At 43.0% G+C, this 24,640-nt stretch overlaps 1 protein-coding gene across 1 annotated transcript; it reads right to left on the reverse strand.

Annotated features, from left to right (window-relative positions):
• Nucleotides 1-8,239: 8,239 nt before the first annotated feature.
• On the reverse strand, nucleotides 8,240-12,741 carry LOC311131698 (protein shisa-7-like; the record flags this gene model as incomplete). Its single annotated transcript, XM_084164807.1, has 5 exons — nucleotides 8,240-9,699; nucleotides 10,212-10,418; nucleotides 11,173-11,238; nucleotides 11,584-11,738; nucleotides 11,999-12,741. The coding sequence occupies 5 exons, from the start codon at nucleotides 12,739-12,741 to the stop codon at nucleotides 8,840-8,842; spliced, it is 2,031 nt and encodes a 676-aa protein (XP_084020933.1). The 3' UTR covers nucleotides 8,240-8,839.
• Nucleotides 12,742-24,640: the final 11,899 nt, after the last annotated feature.

Consider the following 24,640-nt stretch of genomic DNA (forward strand, 5'->3'; position numbering starts at 1 on the left):
GCATTTTCAACTCCACCGATAGTTGTCACAAAAACTGTTGCGTTAAAATAGCAAATGTGCCTACTCTGGTCTTGGCACATGCACTCTAGCCCAGGGTTTCCCCTACTGGGTGCATTATCAAGCTGTGATTTATCAAGCGCATGAAAACGTGGTTATTTTCACAATATTATTCCAACCTCAGTGTGGAAATATAAAACACCGGAAAACCACATTTTACTGCACTGGGCCTTTAATGTCTAAGAATGGATATTCCCACTCAAGTCAACCATCTTTGTAGTACCATTTGAAAGTTTAAATATTAAACTATTTTCATTAGTTTTTTTTTTACATTTATCAGCAAAAGCATGAAACCAAACATTCAAGACAGCGTATGCTGTGTTTCAACCGATGGCAGGCACAACATACACCTCAGATGATGTAAAATAGGGTCTAAGATACAACATATATATACGAACATGGACAAAATAGGAGGTTACACGTTTTTAGATAATTGACGTTAAAGGGACAATTTTGGCAACCCTGTTTGTAAGATTTCAAATGATATCAAACGCAACAGTTTATCTTTTTCAGTGATGAAGACATGGAAGGGTTATGCGAAATGGTTGACATTTGAGCACCTCTATCGCCTGAATGTTGTTATTCAGGTCCAAAAAGTAACTTTCTGACCACTTCTACCATAGGCAAACATGGAAGGTTTTGTTCAAATCAAAAGGGATGCAGACAAAAAGTGATTGAAATCATATGGAACAACCCAGCTGTTAGGTCAGCCAATCATACATTCCTTGTGCACCTCAGGTTTGCTTTGAGAAGAGATGTGAATTCAAAGTGTGCAGTTAATTATGTGCAAGAGACCTCACACCAAGTCAGTGTTTTTCAATTCTGGTCCTTGGGGCCCACAGAGGGGACACATCTTTATTCTAGCCCAGCACTAATTAAATTAACCATCAAGCCCTTGATTTGCCTAGTTGGGCTGTGCAGGTGTGTAAGGGCAAAGCCGCCTATAAATACACTACCGGTCAAAAGTTTTAGAACACCTATTCATTCAAGGGTTTTTCTTTATTTTTACTATTTTCTAAATTGTAGAATAATAGTGAAGACATCAAAACTATGAAATAAAACATATGGAATCATACAGTAACCATAAAAGTGTTCAACAAATCAAAATATATTTTATATTTGAGATTCTTCAAATAGCCACCCTTTGCCTTGATGACAGCTTTGCACACTCTTGGCATTCTCTCAACTAGCTTCACCTGGAATTTTGATGTCTTCACTATTATTCTACAATGTAGAAAATAGTAAAAATAAAGAAAAGCCCTTGAATGAGTAGGTGTTCTAAAACGTTTGACCAGTAGTGTATATTTAGGGGAAACACTGATGTGGCCAAAAATATATTTCACCACCTTTAACTTTTTTCCAGGTGACTTTTCAGACTTGGTTAGATACATGGTTAAGTGGAGGCATACCGCAGGTACATACCGACCTCACCTAGAATATTCATAAGCTACATTTCAATATGGTAAGACCAGAGGCGCGTTTAGCAGGACGCAATGTTTTGGAATGTTTAGACAGAAATAAGCTACGTAGAACAGACGTGTGAAATACGGAATCACGTCGGATCTATTCATGGAATTTCTATTTGCAACGTTCGAGAACGTTTTGCAACTGAACATGCCCCTGGGCTACACCTAACCTTCAGTATTTTAAAGTAAATCTCACAGGAACCCCAGGGTAAACCTTCTGCTAGAGTACAACAATGAATTCACCGTGTCCTTCCCCATAACAATAGATACAAAAACAGTTTACCGTCTTCTGGGTATTTTTCAATTACCTTTCTTATTGGGCGATAAGGTCACCCAACCTATTTCTACCATTTTACATTTACATTTTTAGTCATTTAGCAGACGCTCTTATCCAGAGCGACTTACAGGAGTAATTAGGGTTAAGTGCCTTGCTTAAGGGCACATCGACAGATTTTTTACCTAGTCGGCTCGGGGATTAGAACCAGCGACCTTTCGGTTACTGGCACAACGCTCTTACCCAAGGTAGGTATTATATTTCTAATACCAAACAAGGTAGGTATTATAATAATCAACAAAATACAATGATGACCCATATAACCTAATAGAGGTTGGTACAATTGTCTTATGTTATAATAAACAAACAAGTAGCCCACTCCATTGATTATTTTTATTGTCATATGAAACTTTGTAAACAAATATAAGCCATTTACTCCAAATCAAGTCTAAAATATTAATGTTGTTTCTGTCATGGAATGACATTCCTTGAGTACTACAGTTAGGCCTATATCATAGAAATTAAGTGTTACTGGTGGAGCACTCTTTGATAGAATGCATAAATTGCAGATTGTGGTTTAGTGCATAGCCTATAAGCCAATTAAAATTAAATGTATTTATGCAACCCAAATAAAAACAAATACAAAAACAGAAAAATCAAGAAATTACAATCTAAAGTAGATATATTAGCGTGAGCATGAGTAAGAATCCAGAATATAAATACGTGACATAATTTGTGCAAAGTTTGGGGGAAAAACTGATATGATAACATGCTGTGCATCATTATGCATAGCAAATTGACTAAACTAAGGATAGCTAACATGGCCATGTCTAGACATGTACCTGATAGGTGCTAATTGCTTACTGTTGAGATATTTGCAACCATAAGAGAGAATGTGTTTTCACATAACATTTTTAGGTCAATAATCCTTTGTAAATTATCAGTGACGTTCCCAGTATTTCCTAATAATTTCCTGCTGATCTGTGAGTTTGTGAAGACATTGCTTGCACCACTACAACGTTGTAACGTAGCTACCATTCTAACAATATATTTTAAAACATCTTACCAACAGGTTTGGTGGGATGTTTATGGACTGGAGACTGGTGTAGCACTTTCTTCTTGAAGACCAAAATGGGGGAACAGGTAGAAACGAATGGGTCTACTTCCATTGATCTTCAGGTAGGTAGCTAACTAGACTAACTTGAAAAACCCAAAAAATTGCAGGTGGTGGCAAAATTAAAAAATGTGCAGTTCGTCATTAGCCAGCTAACGTTAGCAGGCTAACGTTACCTTGTTTTTTTATAGGCGGCTGCCTAAAGTTTTCAACCAAAGTAACAAGAAAAAGTTATTTGGATCTGAGTAAAGGAGTCTTTCAATCATGTCGTTGTTAGATAGCTAATAAATTAAAATCTCGTATGAAACCCTGGTTACATAGGTAGCCGATGCTAAGCTAACCTAGCCACAAAGATAATAACTAGGTTGATAGCTGTCGTTTTAGCTAACCTTATAGCTAGCATTAAAATCGCCTACCAAAATGTTTAAAGAAAAAAATATATAATAAAAAGGGCGCGGGAAATGCCGTGATAACTACAACGGCCTCCTTTTTTAAATGTCAGATAGCCATTTTTCTTCATCCAGGGAAAATATTTTCAAAGGCCTGCCTCTCCATCGGCCCAGGAGGGCTGTTTTCGACTCGTTAACAAAAACTCTTTCCGCTGGGTTGGCCTGCTAATTCAGATAAGTGTCTTGTTTGAAGCAGTAGCTTCGATGCTTGAATCGTTAACTCTTCGAATTGATCGAAATTAGCCCTTTCTGGAGTTTTTGTCGTATTTTCATTATTTTTCTTCGGTCAAATATTTTCCGCCCCGTGTCAATTTTATGTGTCCCCGTCTATGGGCTACGGCTGCTGATGTTCTTCTCCTTAAAATGGTAGCTTCCGGTCTGTATTCTATTTCCGGGTAGTGCCACAGGTTAAGAAGTCCGACCAGCTGTATTTGGTTGTGTGCGTGTGTGTGCATAATAGTGTATGTGCTCCTGTTGTCTCTGAATGTGTGTGTGTTGACGTGTGTGTGTGTGTGTGTGGACGTGTTTAACTATACTTGTGGGGACCAGAAGTCCCCACAAGAATAGTAAACCAAGAAAAATGTGACCAACTGCGGACATTTTGTTGGTCCCCACAAGGTCAAATGCTATTTTTAGGGGGTTTAGGGTTAAGGTTAGAATTAGTGTTAGGGGTTAGGGAAAATAGGATTTTGAATGGGACTGAATTGTATGTCCCCACAAGGTTAGCTGCGCAAGACTGTGTGTGTGTGTGTGTGTGTGTGTGTGTGTGCATAATCCAACCAATCTATGTATGGCCATTGCCAAATATATTATTGATTGCATGTATTTAGTTGAATTATGCATTTTTCACACAATTGAGATTGCTTAGCATCAGCAAACAGCAACTTTATTATATTAAATACATTTTTAGTCTAGGAAATAGTGAATCAATTTTTTAAATGAAATATTGCCAGATTAGTTTCCATGTGTGCTTATACTGACATCGTTCATACTGAATCCACAATGGTGATAAAGAGGAATAAAGGAACAAATTACTTCATGTTTTGGTATAAGAAAGGTTGAGAGAACAATTGGCTCTCATATTACTAGACACTTAACAGCTGTGCATCACATATGTGAGGTAAAGCAATTAGAAATAATTAGTTCAGAGCATGTGGCCCAGAGAGTTTTATATTCCTGGAATTTTAAGTAAACAAGTACAGTGTAATTATAGGGCCATTTTCAGAATTTACATCCAGTTTGAATACTTTAAAAGCACAATCCATTTTTCATCCAAACGGCAGCCCTGCCACTTGATTTGCTATAACGCTGAGGGATGGGGCTGGAGAAATGTTACCACTGTCAAATTCAAGGAGATATGGATGCAAGCTTTTACAGTCCATGAAATCGACATATTTTTAAGCAATACATTATTGTTTTTTTACAAAAGCATTATTACAAACATATTTTGGGTTATGATGGGGTAAATCAATTGTAGGCTACTCAATTCATGAGGCATTTGATAAATTGTATTATTTAAGAATCAATGGATACATATAATTAATTTAAATTATATTGAACAGCAGTACATTTTGCATTACATTTTGCACTTTTTGCACAGTACATTTTGCACTTTTAAAAATGAATTTTCTCTCCCGTAATTGCTGACCTAACTTCAGGACAGATGAATAACAGCGCTCCGCACCGCCACATAGCTGCAGCATCACCTGTTCATTTAAATCTGATCAGGGATTAGGAAGGGTGAAGGGAGGGACAATCTGCCTGACTGTCGGTTTGCCTGTCTGTCTGTCTGTCTATCTTCTGTCTGTCTTTGTCTGTTTCCTATCCATCATTGATCAGTCAGTCCAACCATAAGACAAAGAGCCAAAGTGATTTACATCACAATCATAATTTGTGTTGATCTGATCAACACCAATAACCCAGTGGAAAAAAATTAGTCATTGTGGGGATTTTTTTATTGTTATTATCAATTGAACAGTATGATTCTACAAAGGCGAGAATTCACCAATAACCAAAATAAGGGTTGCACGCTTGTGAGATCTTCACTTCATATTCTTGGAAACAGACATGGGGATTGTGTATTAGATTAATCCCTATACATTTTTCTGAGGTATGCCAAATTACTTGGGGAATACAATGCAGCCCCGCCTCCTCATCGTCCCGCAATACAATTAGGGGCCAATGAAGCTGTCTCGCACTTACTCACACCTCCTTCCATCTGGAAAACCTCACGCCACTAACTGTCACCCCACGAGCCACACACCCAAACAACCATTTTATACCACAACCTCCCTCTTACCTCCACACAGACACCTTCTGGAATCATTTCCTTAGACCACACACACGCACACACACACACATTAATCATCAGTACATTTACAGGCTCACAGATTAATGAGGACGTACTCAACTAAAACATAATCACAACATCAGTATACCTCCAAAAGTACAATAAAAACATACATTGAAAATATAACTGAATCTTCGTGTGACATAAATATATTTAGCCTCTCTTCGTTTTAGTTTAACAAGATTCCAGTTTTGGAATCTGACGTTTTCTCACTGTAAAAATCATTGGGCCATTCTAGTCCTATAACTGGTTATCCATAATCATGTCAATAAACAAGGCAAGCCACAATACATTCTCCAAACTATTCTAGCAAAATCCCCATTCTTTACAATAAAGAGTAAAGTTCTTGAAAAGAGTGACATTCCGGTCACATAAGTGTAATCTTATAACGAAATGCACCAATTTTAACCAAAAATGTTAACAATGTAATTTTATAGTTTTTGCTCTACAACTTGAAATGTGAGAAACATTTTTTTTGCTTTGGTGAATGTAGCTTAACAAGGAAAGCTGTGATGGATGTCCTTTGTGATATTAGGCTTATGAATCCAAAAAGCCAATATGAATAATAAGATCATAGCCTTCGTTTTTAAATAGTTAGCGGATTCTCTGAAAAACACAACTGTCTTACTTGTAATATCCCAAGTCAGATCAAATGTGAGATTCAGCATTCCTGAAAAAACATTGAAATACACACACGGGCAAATACAGACGCATGTACATTACACATACACGCCATGACATCATAAGTCAGCACTATGACATCATCAACACTGGCTTTGACATCTTCATGCGGTTTGGCTTTTCACTTTGATTGCATCTGCTTTTTTTCTTCAAGAATACAAAGGTTAAAATCCACTAGGAAGTTGAATATTCAAAATCCAGGAAACATTGAGCTTCACAGAGAATAAAATAAAAAAAAATAGGGTAACTAATAATCATGGTGATAATAATAATCAGAGTAAATCTATAGTAATCATAATCATGACTATAAACACACAAACACATATCATAGAGTTTTAAAAACATTGTCTGAAAGTTCCATCAATCCATTTTTGTCTTTATCCAGTCACAGTTAAAGGGGAGAGCTGAAATACTATACAAAGATTTAGAGTCAATACCATGGTCTCCTTATCCTTTCAGTCAAAGAGGAGATTTCAACCCTTTTAAAAATGGCCAGTAAGAACCACATCTTCCATCTTATAACCAGATACCCGTCAAACGCACACATAAATAAAAATTGAACTTTTGCAAATGTACAAAATATGACATTATGTCCACCTCCACCCCTGCAATGTAAAAAACTATGACATGATTGGCTTTTTGTCACACTCAATGTCAACCTCACGAGGGCACAACGTAGCTTTGCAGAATCTACTGTTTTCTTCACACTTACAAAATGTGTCAGTCATTTCTGCAGTGTTGCACAAACTGTATCCAATATTGACACAGAAAAATTCAAAAGCCAACATAGTACAGACCACAGACAAACAGAGTTTTTAGAATAGCCCTTGATGTTAAGTGTCCATTGTTCCCTGTTCCCCCTTTCCCACCTAACTCCAAATATTGTGAACGGCTGGAGTTTCAGAAACAGTAATAATATGTGGAATTCAGAGAAGACTGTGAGTAGTGATTGGTATATTAACTACTGATAAATACATGTATTACCTCACAATCTGTGGTAAACAGCTCAGAAAGGATGATCAATGGAGTAGGAGCGTGACTGGTTTTGGGGATTGTTTTAAGGGACAGACCCATGGGCAGGTATGGCTAAACAAAGCCTTTGCATTAACGAAGAGGTAAACACTGTATGGCAGTGTCTCTCAAAATTAACACAACTTCACTGAGCTTTCATTCTCATCTGATGTGGTCAGCAGTTTTGTAATCTTTTTTCTTTCCGGTGGTCTTTAGCGCCTTAAAAACAATGACTGACATTGTGTCGAATAACAGTGTCGAAGCATTTCTGTGTGACTATAAACGAAACTGGAATCAGCTCCACAGTTTGGAAACTGACCTCAGAGCTGTGACGGGACTGACCGCTGCCGTGGAAATACTCATTAGTGACTTGGGTATCTTTGGGAGTGACAGCCGTCACATCGACCAGCCAGCCAATCGGGCGAGGGTGCAAAGGTGATTCAGCAAAGTGATGTTTGTGTCAAATCATTATAATAATAACTGAGTAAATCCAGCCATAATCAAGAGATTAACCTTATACAAAATGTCTAAGTTATGGCTGTAGTGTAAGATTGTGGTAGCTAGCAACAGTACTCCAAATGTGTCTATTTTCAAGTCTTCCAATCACAAATTAGGAAAGTGATGATGGGCAACTCAAACGTCCACTCAGTTTCAGCCATTCAGTCATCAGGCTATAGCAGTGTGGCGCCCCCCACCCCACCCAACCCCACAGAATATACATACTGTCCAACAGGGCTTTATTCTTTTACAAAAAACAACAATTTACAGTCTTGTATTTTTTACAAAAGTCAAACAACCATCAAATTGTTGTGTATTCCATTGACATCTGTGTCTGTTCAGATTCAAAGACAGGTTTGTTCTCTCTGTCAGAGCAGCTACAGGCTTCACAACAAGAAACTCAATAACCATTTAATCATTTTGACCCAAGCAGGATCCACTAGTAAAAGTCATCATGTAGGATCATTTTTCAAGTGCACAAAAAACTTTTTGAAATTGTTTATTTTTTGCTCTATACATGGCCCCTTTTTCTTTCTCCCTCCTCAACAATATAGCTGAATATGATCTTTTCCAATAATCAAATCAATGGGCTTCCTTCAAAATTCCCTCTAATAATTCAATTTTCTCAATGGTTTCTTTCTATCATTGCCCTTTTATGTGTTTCCTAGCAACAGGTAACAATGTGATCCACTCTTCTCTCAGGTCTTTCCTTCTCTGGACTTAAAAACAGGCGGTTGTTGGGACGCATTGTCCTCGTCATATCCTTCTCTCTCATCAGCTTGCCCATGTCTCTCCTCTGTTTGTCCTTCTATTCACCTTTCTTTCCATCATGCCCCAATTGACCTTTCCTTCCTCTTCCTTTTCTTTCTGTGTGAACACTTTCAGCTTGAACATTCTCAACGCGACCTTCATCTCTCCTTCTCCGTCGTCTCTACTCTCTCACACGGTCACCTCGTTCTTACTAGCCGTCCTCAACGTCTGGCCCCCTCCCCCTCCTCCTCCTCCGCCCCCAGGGATGTATTGGAGCTGTTCGATGGTGTTCTGCCTCTTGTTGGCGAATGCCATCCTCCGTGCGTTGTGGCCCCCAATGGTCCCGGCACCGCTCCCTGGCCCTACCCCGGCCCCTGGTCCGTGCCCATGAGGGTCCCCCCAGCTTCCTGCCGGGTGGCCCGCCGTGCTCCTCTCCAGCTCATGGCCCGATGTGGGGTGGGAGTTCATCTTGATCATGTGATGGCGGTCCAGCGAGGGTGTGACGCAGACGTTCTGCTGTGATTGGGCTTTGTGGCTGAGGCATCCCATGGTCGGGACCCCCATCCCCCCAAAGTCACCCATGCCCCCCATACCGCCCATCCCTGGCATGCCCATGCCCCCCATCCTCTCCTCCAGACGGTCGGGCGAGACTAGGAGTCTCTCGTGGGACTTACGAAGCGTCTGTGAGGTGGAGCTCTTGCTGGTGGTCATAGCCTTGTAGTACTGGTGCTGCTGGTTCTTAGAGAGTCTGGAGAGGGTGTTGCCCTCACCGAGCGCCAGGAGCTGGTCCTGGGACATGACCCTCCGTGGGGGCTTGTCGAAGGCGGCCTGGTACCCCAACGACTGGGCTGGCAGAGGGTAGGGGTTGGGGGTGGATGTGGGCACGTGGATCCGTGGCCGGGAGGAGTGGAGGGGGAGGGTGCCCCTGGCTCCAAGAGTGTAGTCACCACCCCAGTGGAGGTGGTGCTGGGAGGAGTGGAAAGACGGAGGGGCGTTGTTAGGCCGTCGCTTTGATGTGTAGTAGCCAGAGTAGTCGTCCAGATCTTTCTCTGTTAAAAAAAAAAAGAGGGAGGATGAAAGAAAGAAATGTAGAAATAACAGTTAGTGAAATTCATTCATTATTAGGTGAAACAAAGTGTTCAACATTTCTCGCCCTAAGAACCCTTTAATCTTTAAAGACTTTCCCTGGACTGAGCTCCCTGAGAGCCAATTTAAATGTGACCTTTTGCCAACCGTTGCTCTCTCTGTTTATTCTACAATCCTCCAATACATCCTCCATATAATCTAGCTTTCAGGGGCACCCATTCGAGACAAACAAGCCTTTATCAACGCCCAGTCTATAGACAAAAGGGAATAGATCTGACACGCATCATCGGCCGCTGCTTCTTGCCTGTTATGCCTTCTTCCACACACACACACACATATCTCTGGAGCTCTCTCTAACCACCACCACCAGTTCCTTCCCCCCACCTCCAGTCGCCTTCCTCCCATCAGCGGCTACCAACCAGACATCCAGCCCTCTCTCCGCCCCCCGCCCCTCCCCCACTGCTCCCCTTCTCACCGAGCCTCTTCAGGGAGCTGTAGCGGTTGATCTCAGGTTTCATGGCTGCCTCATAGGAGGGGGGCAGCTGGGCCAGGTTGTGGAAGGAGTGCGAGAAAGGGGGATGCGGGTGCGAGTGCGAGTGCAGGCCAGAGCTGTTGTTGTGCTTGCTGGTGAGGATGGTCCCTGTGGAGGCCAGCTGGGCATTGTTGATGCGGGGCACGCGCTCTGGAGGAGGAAGAGGAGGAAGACAGGAGGACATTTTCAATGACCTGACACATAGGGGAGCATTAACCAGGGACCTAACACATATATATAGGGCTACATTTAGAATGACCTACCATGTTTATTAACATAATATATATGAGTACATTTACAAGGACCTAACACACATAAGCTAGGTAGCTACATTTATAATGGGCCAACATGTACATTTAAAATGACATTACATTTAAAGGTACATATACATTGACGAAACGTGCCAATTCCTCACACATTATCAGTCTTAGAGAATTGCTGCCAATTTGTAATTTGTACGTTTTCATGTCATTCTAAGACAGCTAATATATAAAAGAAGCCAAGATGATTGTCTGACACTTTGGTCATTGACCATGTACAATAATGGGCAATGACAGCCAATAATGTCTTTATAACCACTGAGCGAGCACACGGGAGACATTGACCATTGTGGAGTAATGCACGCAGGCTTCGGTAAGTGCAGTAACACACTGACTTCACTCAAGCCAAGGCCCACAGTGTAAGTAAGCATACTTACAGTACAAACAGATACACTACATAGTGCATACTGAGACACTTACGAGGGTGACACACAGAATGAGTGGGAGCAGTGATACAGCGACTGTGTTAAGAAAACAGCGACTGTGTTAAGGAAACACACCCAATGGTACATACACAACACCAGACAGACGTTTCATGAGGCCAACTCACACACCCGCCGCCTGTGTTAGCTAGTTAGGCTTACCCTTAGTAGCCGAGTGTTTGGGACTGGAACCAGACACCTGGATAAAATTGTGGTGCAAGTTGCCAACTGCAAGAGAGCACAGCGAACACTGATGGTACAGCCACTCGTGCGCGTATGCGTGAAACATGAGCATTGTGTGCATGTGTGGTGGTGTGTGTTCTGTGGGATTACATGAGCGTGTTTAAGAGTGTGAGTAGGTTGAACGGGACCCCATACAGTCAGCATTACTAGGCTATTGCGTCCACCACCGTTGTCCACCATCATCACCGTAATGGTTCATATATCTGAAAACAGGCTATTACTCTATTGCAACGTAATAACAGTGTTATAAGAGTTTTATTATACCAACACTGTTATAACATTGTTATTACAGTGTTGTTATTGTCCCATGCTTTCTGTTGCGTCACTCACTGCGGTTGTCTTTGCTCTGGATCACCGGGGTGTAGAGGTTCTTGGGGGGACGACCGAGGCTGTCTCCTGTGATGGAGGTGGTCAGGACGGTGCTGTTGTTCCTCTCCCCCTGTTGGACTGGACTGGCCTGGCTCCGTAGGATGTCCACCAGGGCTCTGGGAGAAGGAGGAGAGAAGAGGGGAGAGGAGGGGAATGAAAAAAAGAGAGAGTAGAACAAACAACTTTCCTTAAAAAAAATTACCACCAATGTAAATGTGTTACTTGTTCATTGATTGTGGTTCAGTTTCATCACCCCTTTGGTATGTGGCTTGTGACCTTAGTGAAACTCAGTAACATGATGAATTTAAAAGACTACATCCCACTGACAGACCCACATACACCCATACGGTCATTTTCAGACACCACTCCTTCTCACCTGGGCATGTTGATGTCTCTGTTCCGGGGTCGTCGTGATATCTTGTGGAAGGCCACCTTGATGCCCACTGCCACCACTAGGGTGAAGGAGATCACCCCTCCGATCACGTACGCCGTGCTGTTGCTCTGCTGCTGCAGCTGCTCTGAGTCTGGGTCACCCCGGTTCCCCGGGGGTGGGGTGTTCGTTGGCGGTGTGTCGAGCCACCCGGGTGAGTTGTAGTTGTTACATGACTCCTGGTCCAGGCGGCTACGCTGGTGGTCACAACAGTAGCGGTAGTGGCAGGTGCCACAGCAGTAGATGTAGGTCCCCTTGGAGCAGTTGAAGGTGCTGTCTAACTGGCCCATGACGTCGTAGTAGGCCCGGCACATGTCCACATCCACCAGGCGCCGGGGGGGTGGAGCTACCTGGGCGGCCCCCAGCGGAGGTTTGAGGGCGTCAGCTGCCGTCATGTTCTGAGGGAGCTTGATCTGGGGGAGGGGCTTTGGGAGCGTTTCGGGTACTTTCGGCTCACTGTCCTGAGCGTCCTCCATTTCAGCCACTTTAGGCGCCACCTTCGCCCCCCCCGGGGGCGGCGGCATCGGTTTGTTCCCAAAGCCAGTGAGGAGGAACAGGGTGGTGCCGCTGGGGCCGCCATTGGATGAGCGGCGCTCTGTGGTGATGGTCACAGCGGAAAGGACGAGGCCGGACACAAGGAAAAATATGAGGGAGGTGCTGAACATCCTTCTGTAGGTTCTAGGCCTCATTTTTCAAAGTTTCAGCGTTTCTGAGCCAATGTAAAAGATAAAAGGCCCGTCAAATGTTCAAATATGAAGGTCCTCTTCCAAGAGGGATAGTGTTCTCCTCTCCTTCTTCTTAGAATTTCACTTACGTGTAAGTGTAAAAATATAAAAAGCTTACACTCAAGGTTTCAACTTAAATATGGTAAACTAATCCTTTGTTAGTGCTTCCATGTACAGTACATACACTAGTGTGGAGGTTTTTACTTAGTTTTTGAGGGATTTTTTGTTTGTTCAAGCAATATATGTGGCATGTAACTTGTATGTATTTATGTAAACATATCTCTCAAGCTCTCAATACAAATCCATTATTGTTCGTAAGCAGCTTATGTAAACATTGAGGTTTATCTATTTCTTTATTTCTACTTTTTTGAAATACTGGCCTATATTATGGCTATACTTATGACTATTTGAAGTTTGTCTCGACAACTTCAACTTAGCACACAAAAACAAAACAGAATGATAAGGATGCTGGAAAATTGATATATTGTAAACACCAGTCAATTAAGTGTTATTTTATGGAATGGTAAGAGAAATTATTGGACTTTCTTGATAATTTTGTGGTCTCTACTGTGCAGACCTCGCCAAAATGGCAAGTATGGGTTGTCTTTCTTTCTGATAGGCAGTATTGTCTTGTAAACAAAATCAATGTGTAAACGTTTCGAACCCTTCTGAGTCTTTTGAACTCAACTGACCTATGGCACAAAGTTATGAATAATGTAGCTAGCAAATCCTCTTTGAAGGGAAGGTGTACTCTGTAAACATTAAGCGTTATATGTCAACTTTATTTGAGTACTTTTCATCTATGCTTATTCGTATTATCACTTGGAATTGGCACTTCAGTTTTCTGTTGTAGGTATTTGACCCGCAAACCTTTCTGTAAAACTTTAGTCAAAAGCTATTTTAACTTTTTTTAAGTCCCATTTCTAGCTCTTTGCGTGAATTGTAAACAATTGTTCTGGCAGCTTTAGGTGTCTCTAATTCATCATATCAATAAATGCGCTTGAACAGATTTGGCAGTTTATTAACAGTATTAGTTTCCTAGGGACATTTATTTTGCACTGAACTTTCTATTTGTTCACAAATAAACTAAATTGAGGAAATATTTTTCAGAGAGATTTGGGATTCAAAATTCTCACTCAAATACAGTGGTTGGAAGCCTACAGGGTTTGCAATATGAGACAAGGACCAATCACAAAGGCCTGTCACAAGGTCCGGTGAAAGTGGGTACTGCAGAAATGTACCAAGCAGCATATATAGTTGAGGCAGACTGGGACCACACAATTCACACCTAACTTAGTGAGAAAGGGAAAACTAAGACATAACACAGTGAGTGATGGACAAAATGAATAAAGGCAGCCGGAGATAGTACAAAAATTGTTTGATGAATTAGGAAAAGGTGAGAGGGGAAGGAGGGACGAAATGGGGCTAAGGATCTATGTGCGTTTGATCCCCTTGCGTGAGTGTCTCTGCTCTGAGTTTAACTCGGCCCAACAGAATAGAACGAAGGTGGGCTTGGGCCCGGTTCTGGCAGGACAGCGCGGCTCTGCCCACAGAACAGACATGAAAATGTCTGGATTCATTCGTTCAATGCAGAATATGTGGAGAAAATGTACACTATGATATGGTCACTTTCCAGCCTAACCTAACCTGGGCTGATGACTACAGATACATAGTAATTGTGACCTAAAAAAGAAACGTAGAACAATCTAATATGAATAGCTTTATAAGCTATTTTCTTGTAAAAATAAATAAATGGAAATGGTATCCTAGTATCATATAAGCTCTTCACTGTATCCCTGAATGTATGAGCGCACCTATATTTGAAAGTCACTATATGAGATGTTGTCGGTGCAAAGAAATCTTAAACATAGTGAGATGATAGTTCTAAATGTTTGGTCATCGTATGGCTGGTGTAATATGGCTTAAGTGTTTCTTTAGTAAGTGTTCAAGTTTATCTCTTTTGAAAGACAACATCGATACGCTCAGGGGCTGTGTTGCATGTTTTGAGATGAAGAAAAGACGAACACAAGGGTTTGAATATCATTCGGGTTAAAAGGAAAAAGGGGGCTTTTCAGATTGTTAAATGTGGTGTGCCTACATGTGCTGTATGGGAGAATGATGGAGAGATTCTGACAGAAAATAAGAAAAAAATGGAGGAGCGATGGATAAGCAAATGAGCGATAGAATAGCAGCAAGGTGAATTTATCTTGTTTATGTGACTTGTGTTGCCCATCAGTCAGTCAAAGCCCAGTTCGATTGATCGCTCTGGGGCCGAGCTGTCAGAGCCCGAGTAAGTTTGTGAGTTATCACTGCTTACCATGTTCCAGCTAATGCACTACAAACAAATGCAGGCCATCCATTAAAGATTAGTTTATAAAGCACTTTGAACCAATAATGCACTATTCGTCCAAATCTGAAAGATTTTAGAAGCAGAATAATTGTTTTAACACTGACGAAGGACAATGAATGTACGTTTAACACCTCTCTACAGGCATTAGGCTAACTCTCCACAATTTGGTTCTAACTACATTTGTATTGATATAATGTTATGAGTTTATGTATGCTATGAGCTTCAATGCTATTTTCATGTAATAGGGATCTGAAATGTGTATTTTATGTGTTAGGGAGACTAATTAAAAATTTGTATTTTGATATTGAATCTGAACACTGTATGAACTCAAGATGACACTAACTGAAATATAAGGTATGAATGATAAATGGGACTTTTTGATAGCTTTGTTGTTGTCAATATTTTGCTTTTTCCTTGGCACAGTTTGTTTGGCACTGGTTTTGGTCTCGCTTGAAAACAAAACAGGTAAGAAAGAAAAACAGTCTGTGCAAATTAAGGTCCAAAATCCCCCCCCAAAGAAAGAAAACAAAGAAAGGGATGTAGAAAGCCCGTTGTAATTAGCAAACAGCCTCTGGATCAAAAGCAGGGGAGAACATCCCCCTAGTTGTTCCACCTGGCCAAGACAGTAATGATGATGTAATCCAGGTTTGAGGTTCTTTCTGTTCTTTTCAAATTTCTTCAACTTCTTTATTCCTTTTTTCTAAATTGACACTGCAATAAGAAGAAGAGAGCAAGCTGATCAATGGATGACCTTTTCTTAGTCCTCAGTTTAGCCATCATGTTTCTATTCTAGGAGTTAGGTACAAGACATACAAAAGCACTAGTAATGGCAACATTGAACAAGCATGCATGATTACTCCTACATAAACAGTTGTCTAATAACTGATATAAGCAGTAATTAACAAGTACAAACATTCACTCTGTTTGACTAAATCGATTCATATTATGTGATATCCACGGTGTACAAATGACAATGCATTTTGCATTATTGCATTAATTTAAAACCAACAATTTCATTTATTCTAATCATCATACTGTCCACTAATCTGTAACATAATACGATTTGGAAAAGCTCATCCTTTCACAACAGACCTTGAATATCACAATCATAGACTCCTGAGGACCATAGTCTCATACATTCCTTTGTTAGATAAGGACATGTGAGATCACACTACATTAACATCAACTTTGAGAGAATAGACGCTTTGACTTCAACAAAAACAGCTAGATGGGACATGATGATGAGAGACACCATATGGCTAGTTCTGACACCGAGAGACGAGTGTCAGGGGAGAAGAGTAGGTCTCATAGTAAATAGGCCTCAAGAGGAGAGATAGGAGGGGAGAAGCCACAGATGTGAACAGAGTGGGGGGTTGCCCTGAATGGGAGTATCCTGTTGTGATGAGAAGAGGAAAACAGGAAGCAAAGCTGGGTTGGGGGCCCTAACAGTGGTGTCTCTTGTGCTGGAAAGTTAAGGGTGCCTTTCAAATCAGTGACTGCCCTGGGGTCCATTTCCATTATGTTTCCTTGATGCAGCAATTAAGAAGCTACTGAAAACAGCTGATCTCCTCGAATGTGAAGCTTTCTAGGCAAACACATCGTTTCGACAGACACACCGCTCAGCCTGGCCACAAATGGTGAGATGTTATGAGTCTGTTCGGGTGCATATGGAACAGAGCATTCCGAACATGTATGCTGCCTGAGCATCTGCTGATGCCTGGCCCTGCCGAGCACAGGTCTTAAAGAGACAGTGTACACGCTGACACACAGCGTATTAGCACTACACCGACCCCCCTCGCTCCCACCTCCCTCCCTCCCGCTCTCTCTCTCTGCCAGTGAGTGGGCTGGAGCAGGCTCTCTCAGAATAGCACTGCAGCATTGAACGAGAGAGGGAAAGAAAGTGAATGAGCAACACTGTCCTCCACTGTTCTCTCTATATCCATATATATTTATACGTCTATTGTCTTATCAATGCCCTTCATTGTACAATGGGCTTCGCTTCACCTCTTCTCCTTTCCAAAAGATCTCTCTATCTATCTCGCCCTCCTCCTCCTCCTCCTCCCATGCTGCTCAGTGTCAGATGTTTGTCCACCTCACTGCTCCATCCATCCCTCCCGCAGTCCCTCCATCCCCCAGCCCACCTTTTCTCTCCATCTCTCTCTGAACTGAAGCATGCTGGTTCAAACGGCAGTGCACTAGGACAGTGTGCCTTTGTAATTAGGTGTCAGCATGCATAGGCCTCCGAAGACGAGACATCATGAATTATGGAAGCACTTAATTACCTTAGACCTATTACTGACTCCCTTGATAGTGAACGATAATTACCTTTAATACTGGGAAATGCCATAGTATAGTATAACTGCACAATTATTGAACTATTGTGGCTGTGTCTCAATGTGCCATATCATGTAGCATTCATTGAGCTTAGTCTATAGGTTATTTGTGGTAGATGTTATATGGACAAGACTCCCACAACTAAGGTTTTGGGCAGCAAACAGGTGACTATGTGACAATGTTGTAAAAGCAAAACCATATCCATACATGCTTCTGCACATGAGCGACCATGAACATTATGCCACCGTTGGTGTGTCGACATTTGCATTCATGTGGCGTTGCTCACGTAGGAACAAGTCATGACAGTCATTGTGGTATAGGCCAATTCACACACTTCCATTTTATATTGATGCTAGGGGACTTCATTTATGGGGGAAACGGACAAGACAGACACAAAATGGGAGGGTATGTTATGGTGGTCGAGGCGCAGAGCGAGACCTATTCACGTGCACGTTTCATTAGGCAATGTTGCAGCATTAAACAGAAACAAAATGAAGGAACGTCTTACCTATGTGTCGCTGGTTGTATTCAGAAGGGCAATACGATGATGATCCTTATTTAGATGCGGCCGTCAGGCCCGTCACCATGTTTCTTTGAAATTAAACAAGGAAAAAATATTGCCGCACATCAATTGTTGCAGATTGATGTCAATAAAAGAATGCCAATATAAATTGATCAGAAATGGCCCTACACTACGCTACATCACAATATAAACGCATAGATTAGAGTTCACAGGCGTATGCGCTCGTCTCTTTCAAATTACACCCAAATTGTATGTGTCATATGGTCAAAAATAATTGTTATAAAAATACGAGAAAATCTGCACTCAATTAATAATTAACTTCAAACCTAAATTGCGAGAGTCATGTTCATCTATCCAGTCGAATGGGACTGTGGAAATCCGTTTTCAAGCTTTGAAGTTATGCAGAAGACAATGAATCAGATTTGGTTCATTAAAGTGTTCAAAAGATAGCTTTACCGGTTGTCTTAGTTGTCCATTCACCAACGTTGGATCTTTGTGATTCCCGGAAAATAATTGACCATGCCTACATTTTTCATTGTAATTCCAGGTGAGGATGAAATTAATTTTTCTCTGAATAGACATAGAAAATCGCAGAAGAGTAAAATCAAAAACAAGAGGGAGCGCGTCTGAAAATATATTTTCTGCTATAATTTAGATAATCACATATTGCTATTTCCTTTTAGCTGTGACTACAATCCTCAATGCGCTCCCCCTTTGCTAAGGAGGTTCCACCGCGTTGATGAAATTCGCAAAAAGTGATTGCTTTCACAAAGGTCCGCCACACTAAGTGCTCATTCATTGATTGGACAATATGGTACTTGTCTACGTTTCTATTTGTTAAGTGGGCAAAAGTATCTACCAATCGGTGACACACTTTATTCCCAATGATATATTTTTCTCGCTGAACGATTGGTTTACAACCCGGGATAGAATGGAATAGTTTAAACGCATGCACCAAGAGCGAACACGCAGGCACCTTCAAAAGGGCCAATTCGTCTATTCTATGTGCCGAACAAAGCTCATTGGAATTAACATTGGAATGTTTAACATCTAAAACACTAGGAAAAATGACACTGCTTTACAGCGTTTCATGGGGAATAGATGGAGAGGGAAGAGTCTAGGATAATGCAGTGGCATTAGTTGCCTTGACAACCATGTCCATGTATTTCAGCTAATTATTAATTTGATGGAAATTAGTAGATGCTTGTTTCCTTCTTCCCAGTCATTGCCCCATTCACTAAATGACATCATCATAAGAAAAAAGGAAATATGCAAATAACTTCAATTTGTCACACAAACTGTTTCCAAAATCTCTCAGGCATGCCTTCCCTCAGTGACATAAAATGCAGTACCCTGTAGGCTACATAAAATAGAACGGAACAGAGCAGATTAGAAAAGAATATGCATCAAAGGCTACCATAAAGTCCACCATTGGTAGAAGCATTATTATGTGACAGAGGCAGCTATATTGATCAGTGTACCAGAACAGGAGCGCACTGCAAGACTGCATGGTGTCTGGGGCCACACAGAGGGTCTTCTATAACATGACACATGGTGGCTCTTTGAGGCAGGGTTAAGGAACTGTCCAAATCACTACTTCTCGCCAGTGATTACTCTGAACATCAATATTGTCTCCAAGAGGCTAACAAATATGGAAATAGTCATTTTAACAACAAAGGTAATTGCTGACCGAAAGCTTAGCAAATTGCATCTGATTGAAATGTCCAGAGACTCACTTTTCACTCCATAATACCCATTTGAGGACAGGCTAAAAGAGAACCCTTGTGAACCAACCACAGGAAATGCTCCCCCCTGAACAGGAAATTGAGAATTCTCAGGGGTATTTACACAGTCAATGGGCAAGCCCACCCATATGAAGCTGACAGGGTGTTCGGTGTTGAGGGACTGCACCTCACAATGACAATGTGTAGACTTTGGCCAATTTGTTACTTTGTGTTGTTTAGTAGTGTTACTCTTAGATTCAAAGAAAGAGACATGTTTGGCTAGTCATTGATGGTGGCTATGCCAAATGATACTGGAATACTGAGTATGTTGGTCAAAAGCGTACTGTAATGGAAGATAGTAATGGCTGACTTATTACTCATTTCAGGCTTTGGACCCACCCCCTCCCAACATCCCCCAAGGGCTCATTTGATTGGGCTATTGCTGCGGAATGTCTCTTATTTTTATTGGACTGCAATAGTGACAGTTCAAAGTATTACACAGTAATACAACATGCAGAATGCATCTTTTTTTGGCGTAACTACAAAGCATATGGATGTATCCAGTATATGAACCATTGAACAAATTAGTATTAAAGGATCAAATCTGGGTCACATGAAGACAGAGAGATAACGGCAAGCTCCCAGTTGTGACGTGGGAGAGTGTTAAGGCATAAGGAGCCTTTCCTCGCCACTTGCGTCTTGAGGGTAAAAGAGAAGCATCGTCACCATCGCTATGCAGGCCTCTCAGTAGTAGACCTGCCAGAGCTCTATTCAGTCAACAGAGCAGGATGACTCAAAGTGTCCTCTGGACAGGATGGAGTCGGAGTGCGTCACACACACACACACACACACAGCACCTTCAGATACACAGGGCCAAGCACTCCTGGCTCCCAAACATCTCCAGGCGGTAATCTATGACCAGGTTAAATCATGTCATCAAGTAGTGTATGCAGGGCCAGTCTCCCGCGAGAGCCTCAGCAGCCATCTTGTTGTTGAACACATCAGCGACCATACAGTCAGGGAAAAAAGTATTTGATCCCCTGCTGATTTTGTACGTTTGCCCACTGACAAAGACATGATCAGTCTATAATTTTAATGGTAGGTTTATTTGAACAGTGAGAGACAGAATAACAACAAAAAAATCCAGAAATACGCATGTCAAAAATGTTATAAATTGATTTGCATTTTAATGAGGGAAATAAGTATTTGACCCCTCTGCAAAACATGACTTAGTACTTGGTGGCAAAACCATTGTTGGCAATCACAGAGGTCAGATGTTTATTGTAGTTGGCCACTAGGTTTGCACACATCTCAGGAGGGATTTTGTCCCACTCCTCTTTGCAGATCTTCTCCAAGTCATTAAGGTTTCGAGGCTGACGTTTGGCAACTCGAACCTTCAGCTCCCTCCACATATTTTCTATGGGATTAAGGTCTGGAGACTGGCTAGGTCACTCCAGGACCTTAATGTGCTTCTTCTTGAGCCACTCCTTTGTTGCCTTGGCCGTGTGTTTTGGGTCATTGTCATGCTGGAATACCCATCCACGACCCATTTTCAATCACTGGCAGAGGGAAGGAGGTTCTCACTCAAGATTTGACGGTACATGGCCCCGTCCATCGTCCCTTTGATGCGGTGAAGTTGTCCTGTCCCCTTAACAGAAAAACACCCCCAAAGCATAATGTTTCCACCTCCATGTTTGACATTTACATTTAGGTCATTTAGCAGACGCTCTTATCCAGAGCGACTTACAAATTGGTGCATTCACCTTATAGCCAGTGGGATAACCACTTTACAATATGTTTTTTCTTTCTTCTTTCTTTGGGGTGGGGTAAGGGGGGGTAGAAGGATTACTTTATCCTATCCCAGGTATTCCTTAAAGAGGTGGGGTTTCAAGTGTCTCCGGAAGGTGGTGAGTGACTCCGCTGTCCTGGCGTCGTGAGGGAGCTTGTTCCACCATTGGGGTGCCAGAGCAGCGAACAGTTTTGACTGGGCTGAGCGGGAACTGTGCTTCCACAGAGGTAGGGGGGCCAGCAGGCCAGAGGTGGATGAACGCAATGCCCTCGTTTGGGTGTAGGGACTGATCAGAGCCTGAAGGTACGGAGGTGCCGTTCCCCTCACAGCTCCGTAGGCAAGCACCATGGTCTTGTAGCAGATGCGAGCTTCAACTGGAAGCCAGTGGAGTGTGCGGAGGAGCGGGGTGACGTGAGAGAACTTGGGAAGGTTGAACACCAGACGGGCTGCGGCATTCTGGATGAGTGGTAGGGATTTAATGGCACAGGCGGGGAGCCCAGCCAACATCGAGTTGCAGTAATCCAGACGGGAGATGACAAGTGCCTGGATTAGGACCTGTGCCGCTTCCTGTGTAAGGCAGGGTCGTACTCTCTGAATGTTGTAGAGCATGAACCTACAGGATCGGGTCACCGCCTTGATGTTAGCGGAGAACGACAGGGTGTTGTCCAGGGTCACGCCAAGGCTCTTTGCACTCTGGGAGGAGGACACAACTCCGTGTCAACCGTGATGGCGAGATCATGGAACGGGCAGTCCTTCCCCGGGAGGAAGAGCAGATCCGTCTTGCCGAGGTTCAGCTTGAGGTGGTGATCCGTCATCCACACTGATATGTCTGCCAGACATGCAGAGATGCGATTCGCCACCTGGTTATCAGAAGTGGGAAAGGAGAAGATTAGTTGTGTGTCATCTGCGTAGCACTGATAGGAGAGGCCATGTGAGGATATGACAGAGCCAAGTGACTTGGTGTATAGCGAGAATAGGAGAGGGCCTAGACCTGAGCCCTGGGGGACACCAGTGGTGAGAGCACGTGGTGCTGAGACAGATTCTCGCCACGCCACTTGGTAGGAGCGACCGGTCAGGTAGGACGCAATCCAAGAGTGAGCCGCGCCGGAGATTCCCAACTCGGAGAGGGTGGAGAGGAGGATCTGATGGTTCACAGTATCAAAGGCAGCAGACAGGTCTAGAAGGACAAGAGCAGAGTAGAGAGAGTTAGATTTAGCAGTGCAGAGAGCCTCCGTGACACAGAGAAGAGCAGTCTCAGTTGAATGACCAGTCTTGAAACCTGACTGGTTTGGATCAAGAAGGTCATTCTGAGAGAGATAGCAAGAGAGTTGGCTAAAGACGGCACGCTCAAGAGTTTTAGAGAGAAAAGAAAGAAGGGATTCTGGTCTGTAGTTGTTGACATCGAAGGGATCGAGTGTAGGTTTTTTGAGAAGGGGTGCAACTCTCGCTCTCTTGAAGATGGAAGGGACATATCCAGCGGTCAAGGATGAGTTGATGAGCGAGGTGAGGTAAGGGAGAAGGTCACCGGAGATGGTCTAGAGAAGAGAGGAGGGGATAGGGTCAAGCGGGCAGGTTGTTGGGCGGTCGGCCGTCACAAGTCGCAAGATTTCATCTGGAGAGAGAGGGGAGAAAGAAGTCAAAAAATAGGGTAGGGCAGTGTGAGCAGGACCAGCAGTGTCATTTGACTTAACAAACGAGGATCGGATGTCGTCAACCTTCTTCTCAAAATGGTTGACGAAGTCATCCACAGAGAGGGAGGAGGGGGGGGGGGGGATTCAGCAGGGAGGAGAAGGTGACAAAGAGCTTCCTAGGGTTAGAGGCAGATGCTTGGAATTTAGAGTGGTAGAAAGTGGCTTTAGCAGCAGAAACAGAGGAAGAGAATGTAGAGAGGAGGGAGTGAAAAGATGCCAGGTCCGCAGGGAGTCTAGTTTTCCTCCATTTCCGCTCGGCTGCCCGGAGCCCTGTTCTGTGAGCTCGCAATGAGTCATCAAGCCACGGAGCAGGAGGGGAGGACCAAGCCGGCCGGGAGGATAGGGGACATAGAGAGTCAAAGGATGCAGGAAGGGAGGAGAGGAGGGTTGAGGAGGCAGAATCAGGAGATTGGAGGGAGAAGGATTGAGCAGAGGGAAGAGATGATAGGACGGAAGAGGAGAGAGTAGCGGGAGAGAGAGAGCGAAGGTTGCGACGGCGCATTACCATCTGAGTAGGGGCAGAGTGAGTAGTGTTGGAGGAGAGCGAGAGAGAAAAGGATACAAAGTAGTGGTCGGAGACATGGAGGGGAGTTGCAGTGAGATTAGTAGAAGAACAGCATCTAGTAAAGATGAGGTCAAGCGTATTGCCTGCCTTGTGAGTAGGGGGGAACGGTGAGAGGGTGAGGTCAAAAGAGGAGAGGAGTGGAAAGAAGGAGTCAGAGAGAAATGAGTCAAAGGCAGACGTAGGGAGGTTAAAGTCACCCAGAACTGTGAGGGGTGAGCCATCCTCAGGAAAGGAACTTATCAAGGCGTCAAGCTCATTGATGAACTCTCCAAGGGAACCTGGAGGGCGATAAATGACAAGGATGTTAAGCTTGAATGGGCTAGTGACTGTGACAGCATGGAATTCACATGAGGAGATAGAAAGATGGGTCAGGGGAAAAAGAGAGAATGTCCACTTGGGAGAGATGAGAATTCCTGTGCCACCACCCCGCTGACCAGATGCTCTCGGGGTAAGCGAAAACACATGGTCAGACGAGGAGAGAGCAGTAGGAGTAGCAGTGTTTTCAGTGGTAATCCATGTTTCCGTCAGCGCCAAGAAGTCGAGGGACTGGAGGGTAGCATAGGCTGAGATGAACTCTGCCTTGTTGGCTGCAGAACGGCAGTTCCAGAGGCTGCCGGAGACCTGGAACTCCACGTGGGTCGTGCTTGCAGGGACCACCAGGTTAGAGAGGCAGCAGCCACGCGGTGTGAGGCGTTTGTATAGCCTGTGCGGAGAGGAGAGAACAGGGATAGACAGAGGCATAGTTGACAGGCTACAGAAAATGGCTACAATAATGCAAAGGAGATCGGAATGAAATGAATTAAACATCTGGGAAAGCGAGAGAGCGGGGCCTCCCTCACTTACGTTTCACTGAAACACCCAAATATAACTCTCCCAACTTCCACCTC

The sequence above is a fragment of the Coregonus lavaretus genome (assembly GCF_964263955.1).
Source record: "Coregonus lavaretus genome assembly, chromosome: 7".
NCBI classification, from domain to species: domain Eukaryota; kingdom Metazoa; phylum Chordata; class Actinopteri; order Salmoniformes; family Salmonidae; genus Coregonus; species Coregonus lavaretus.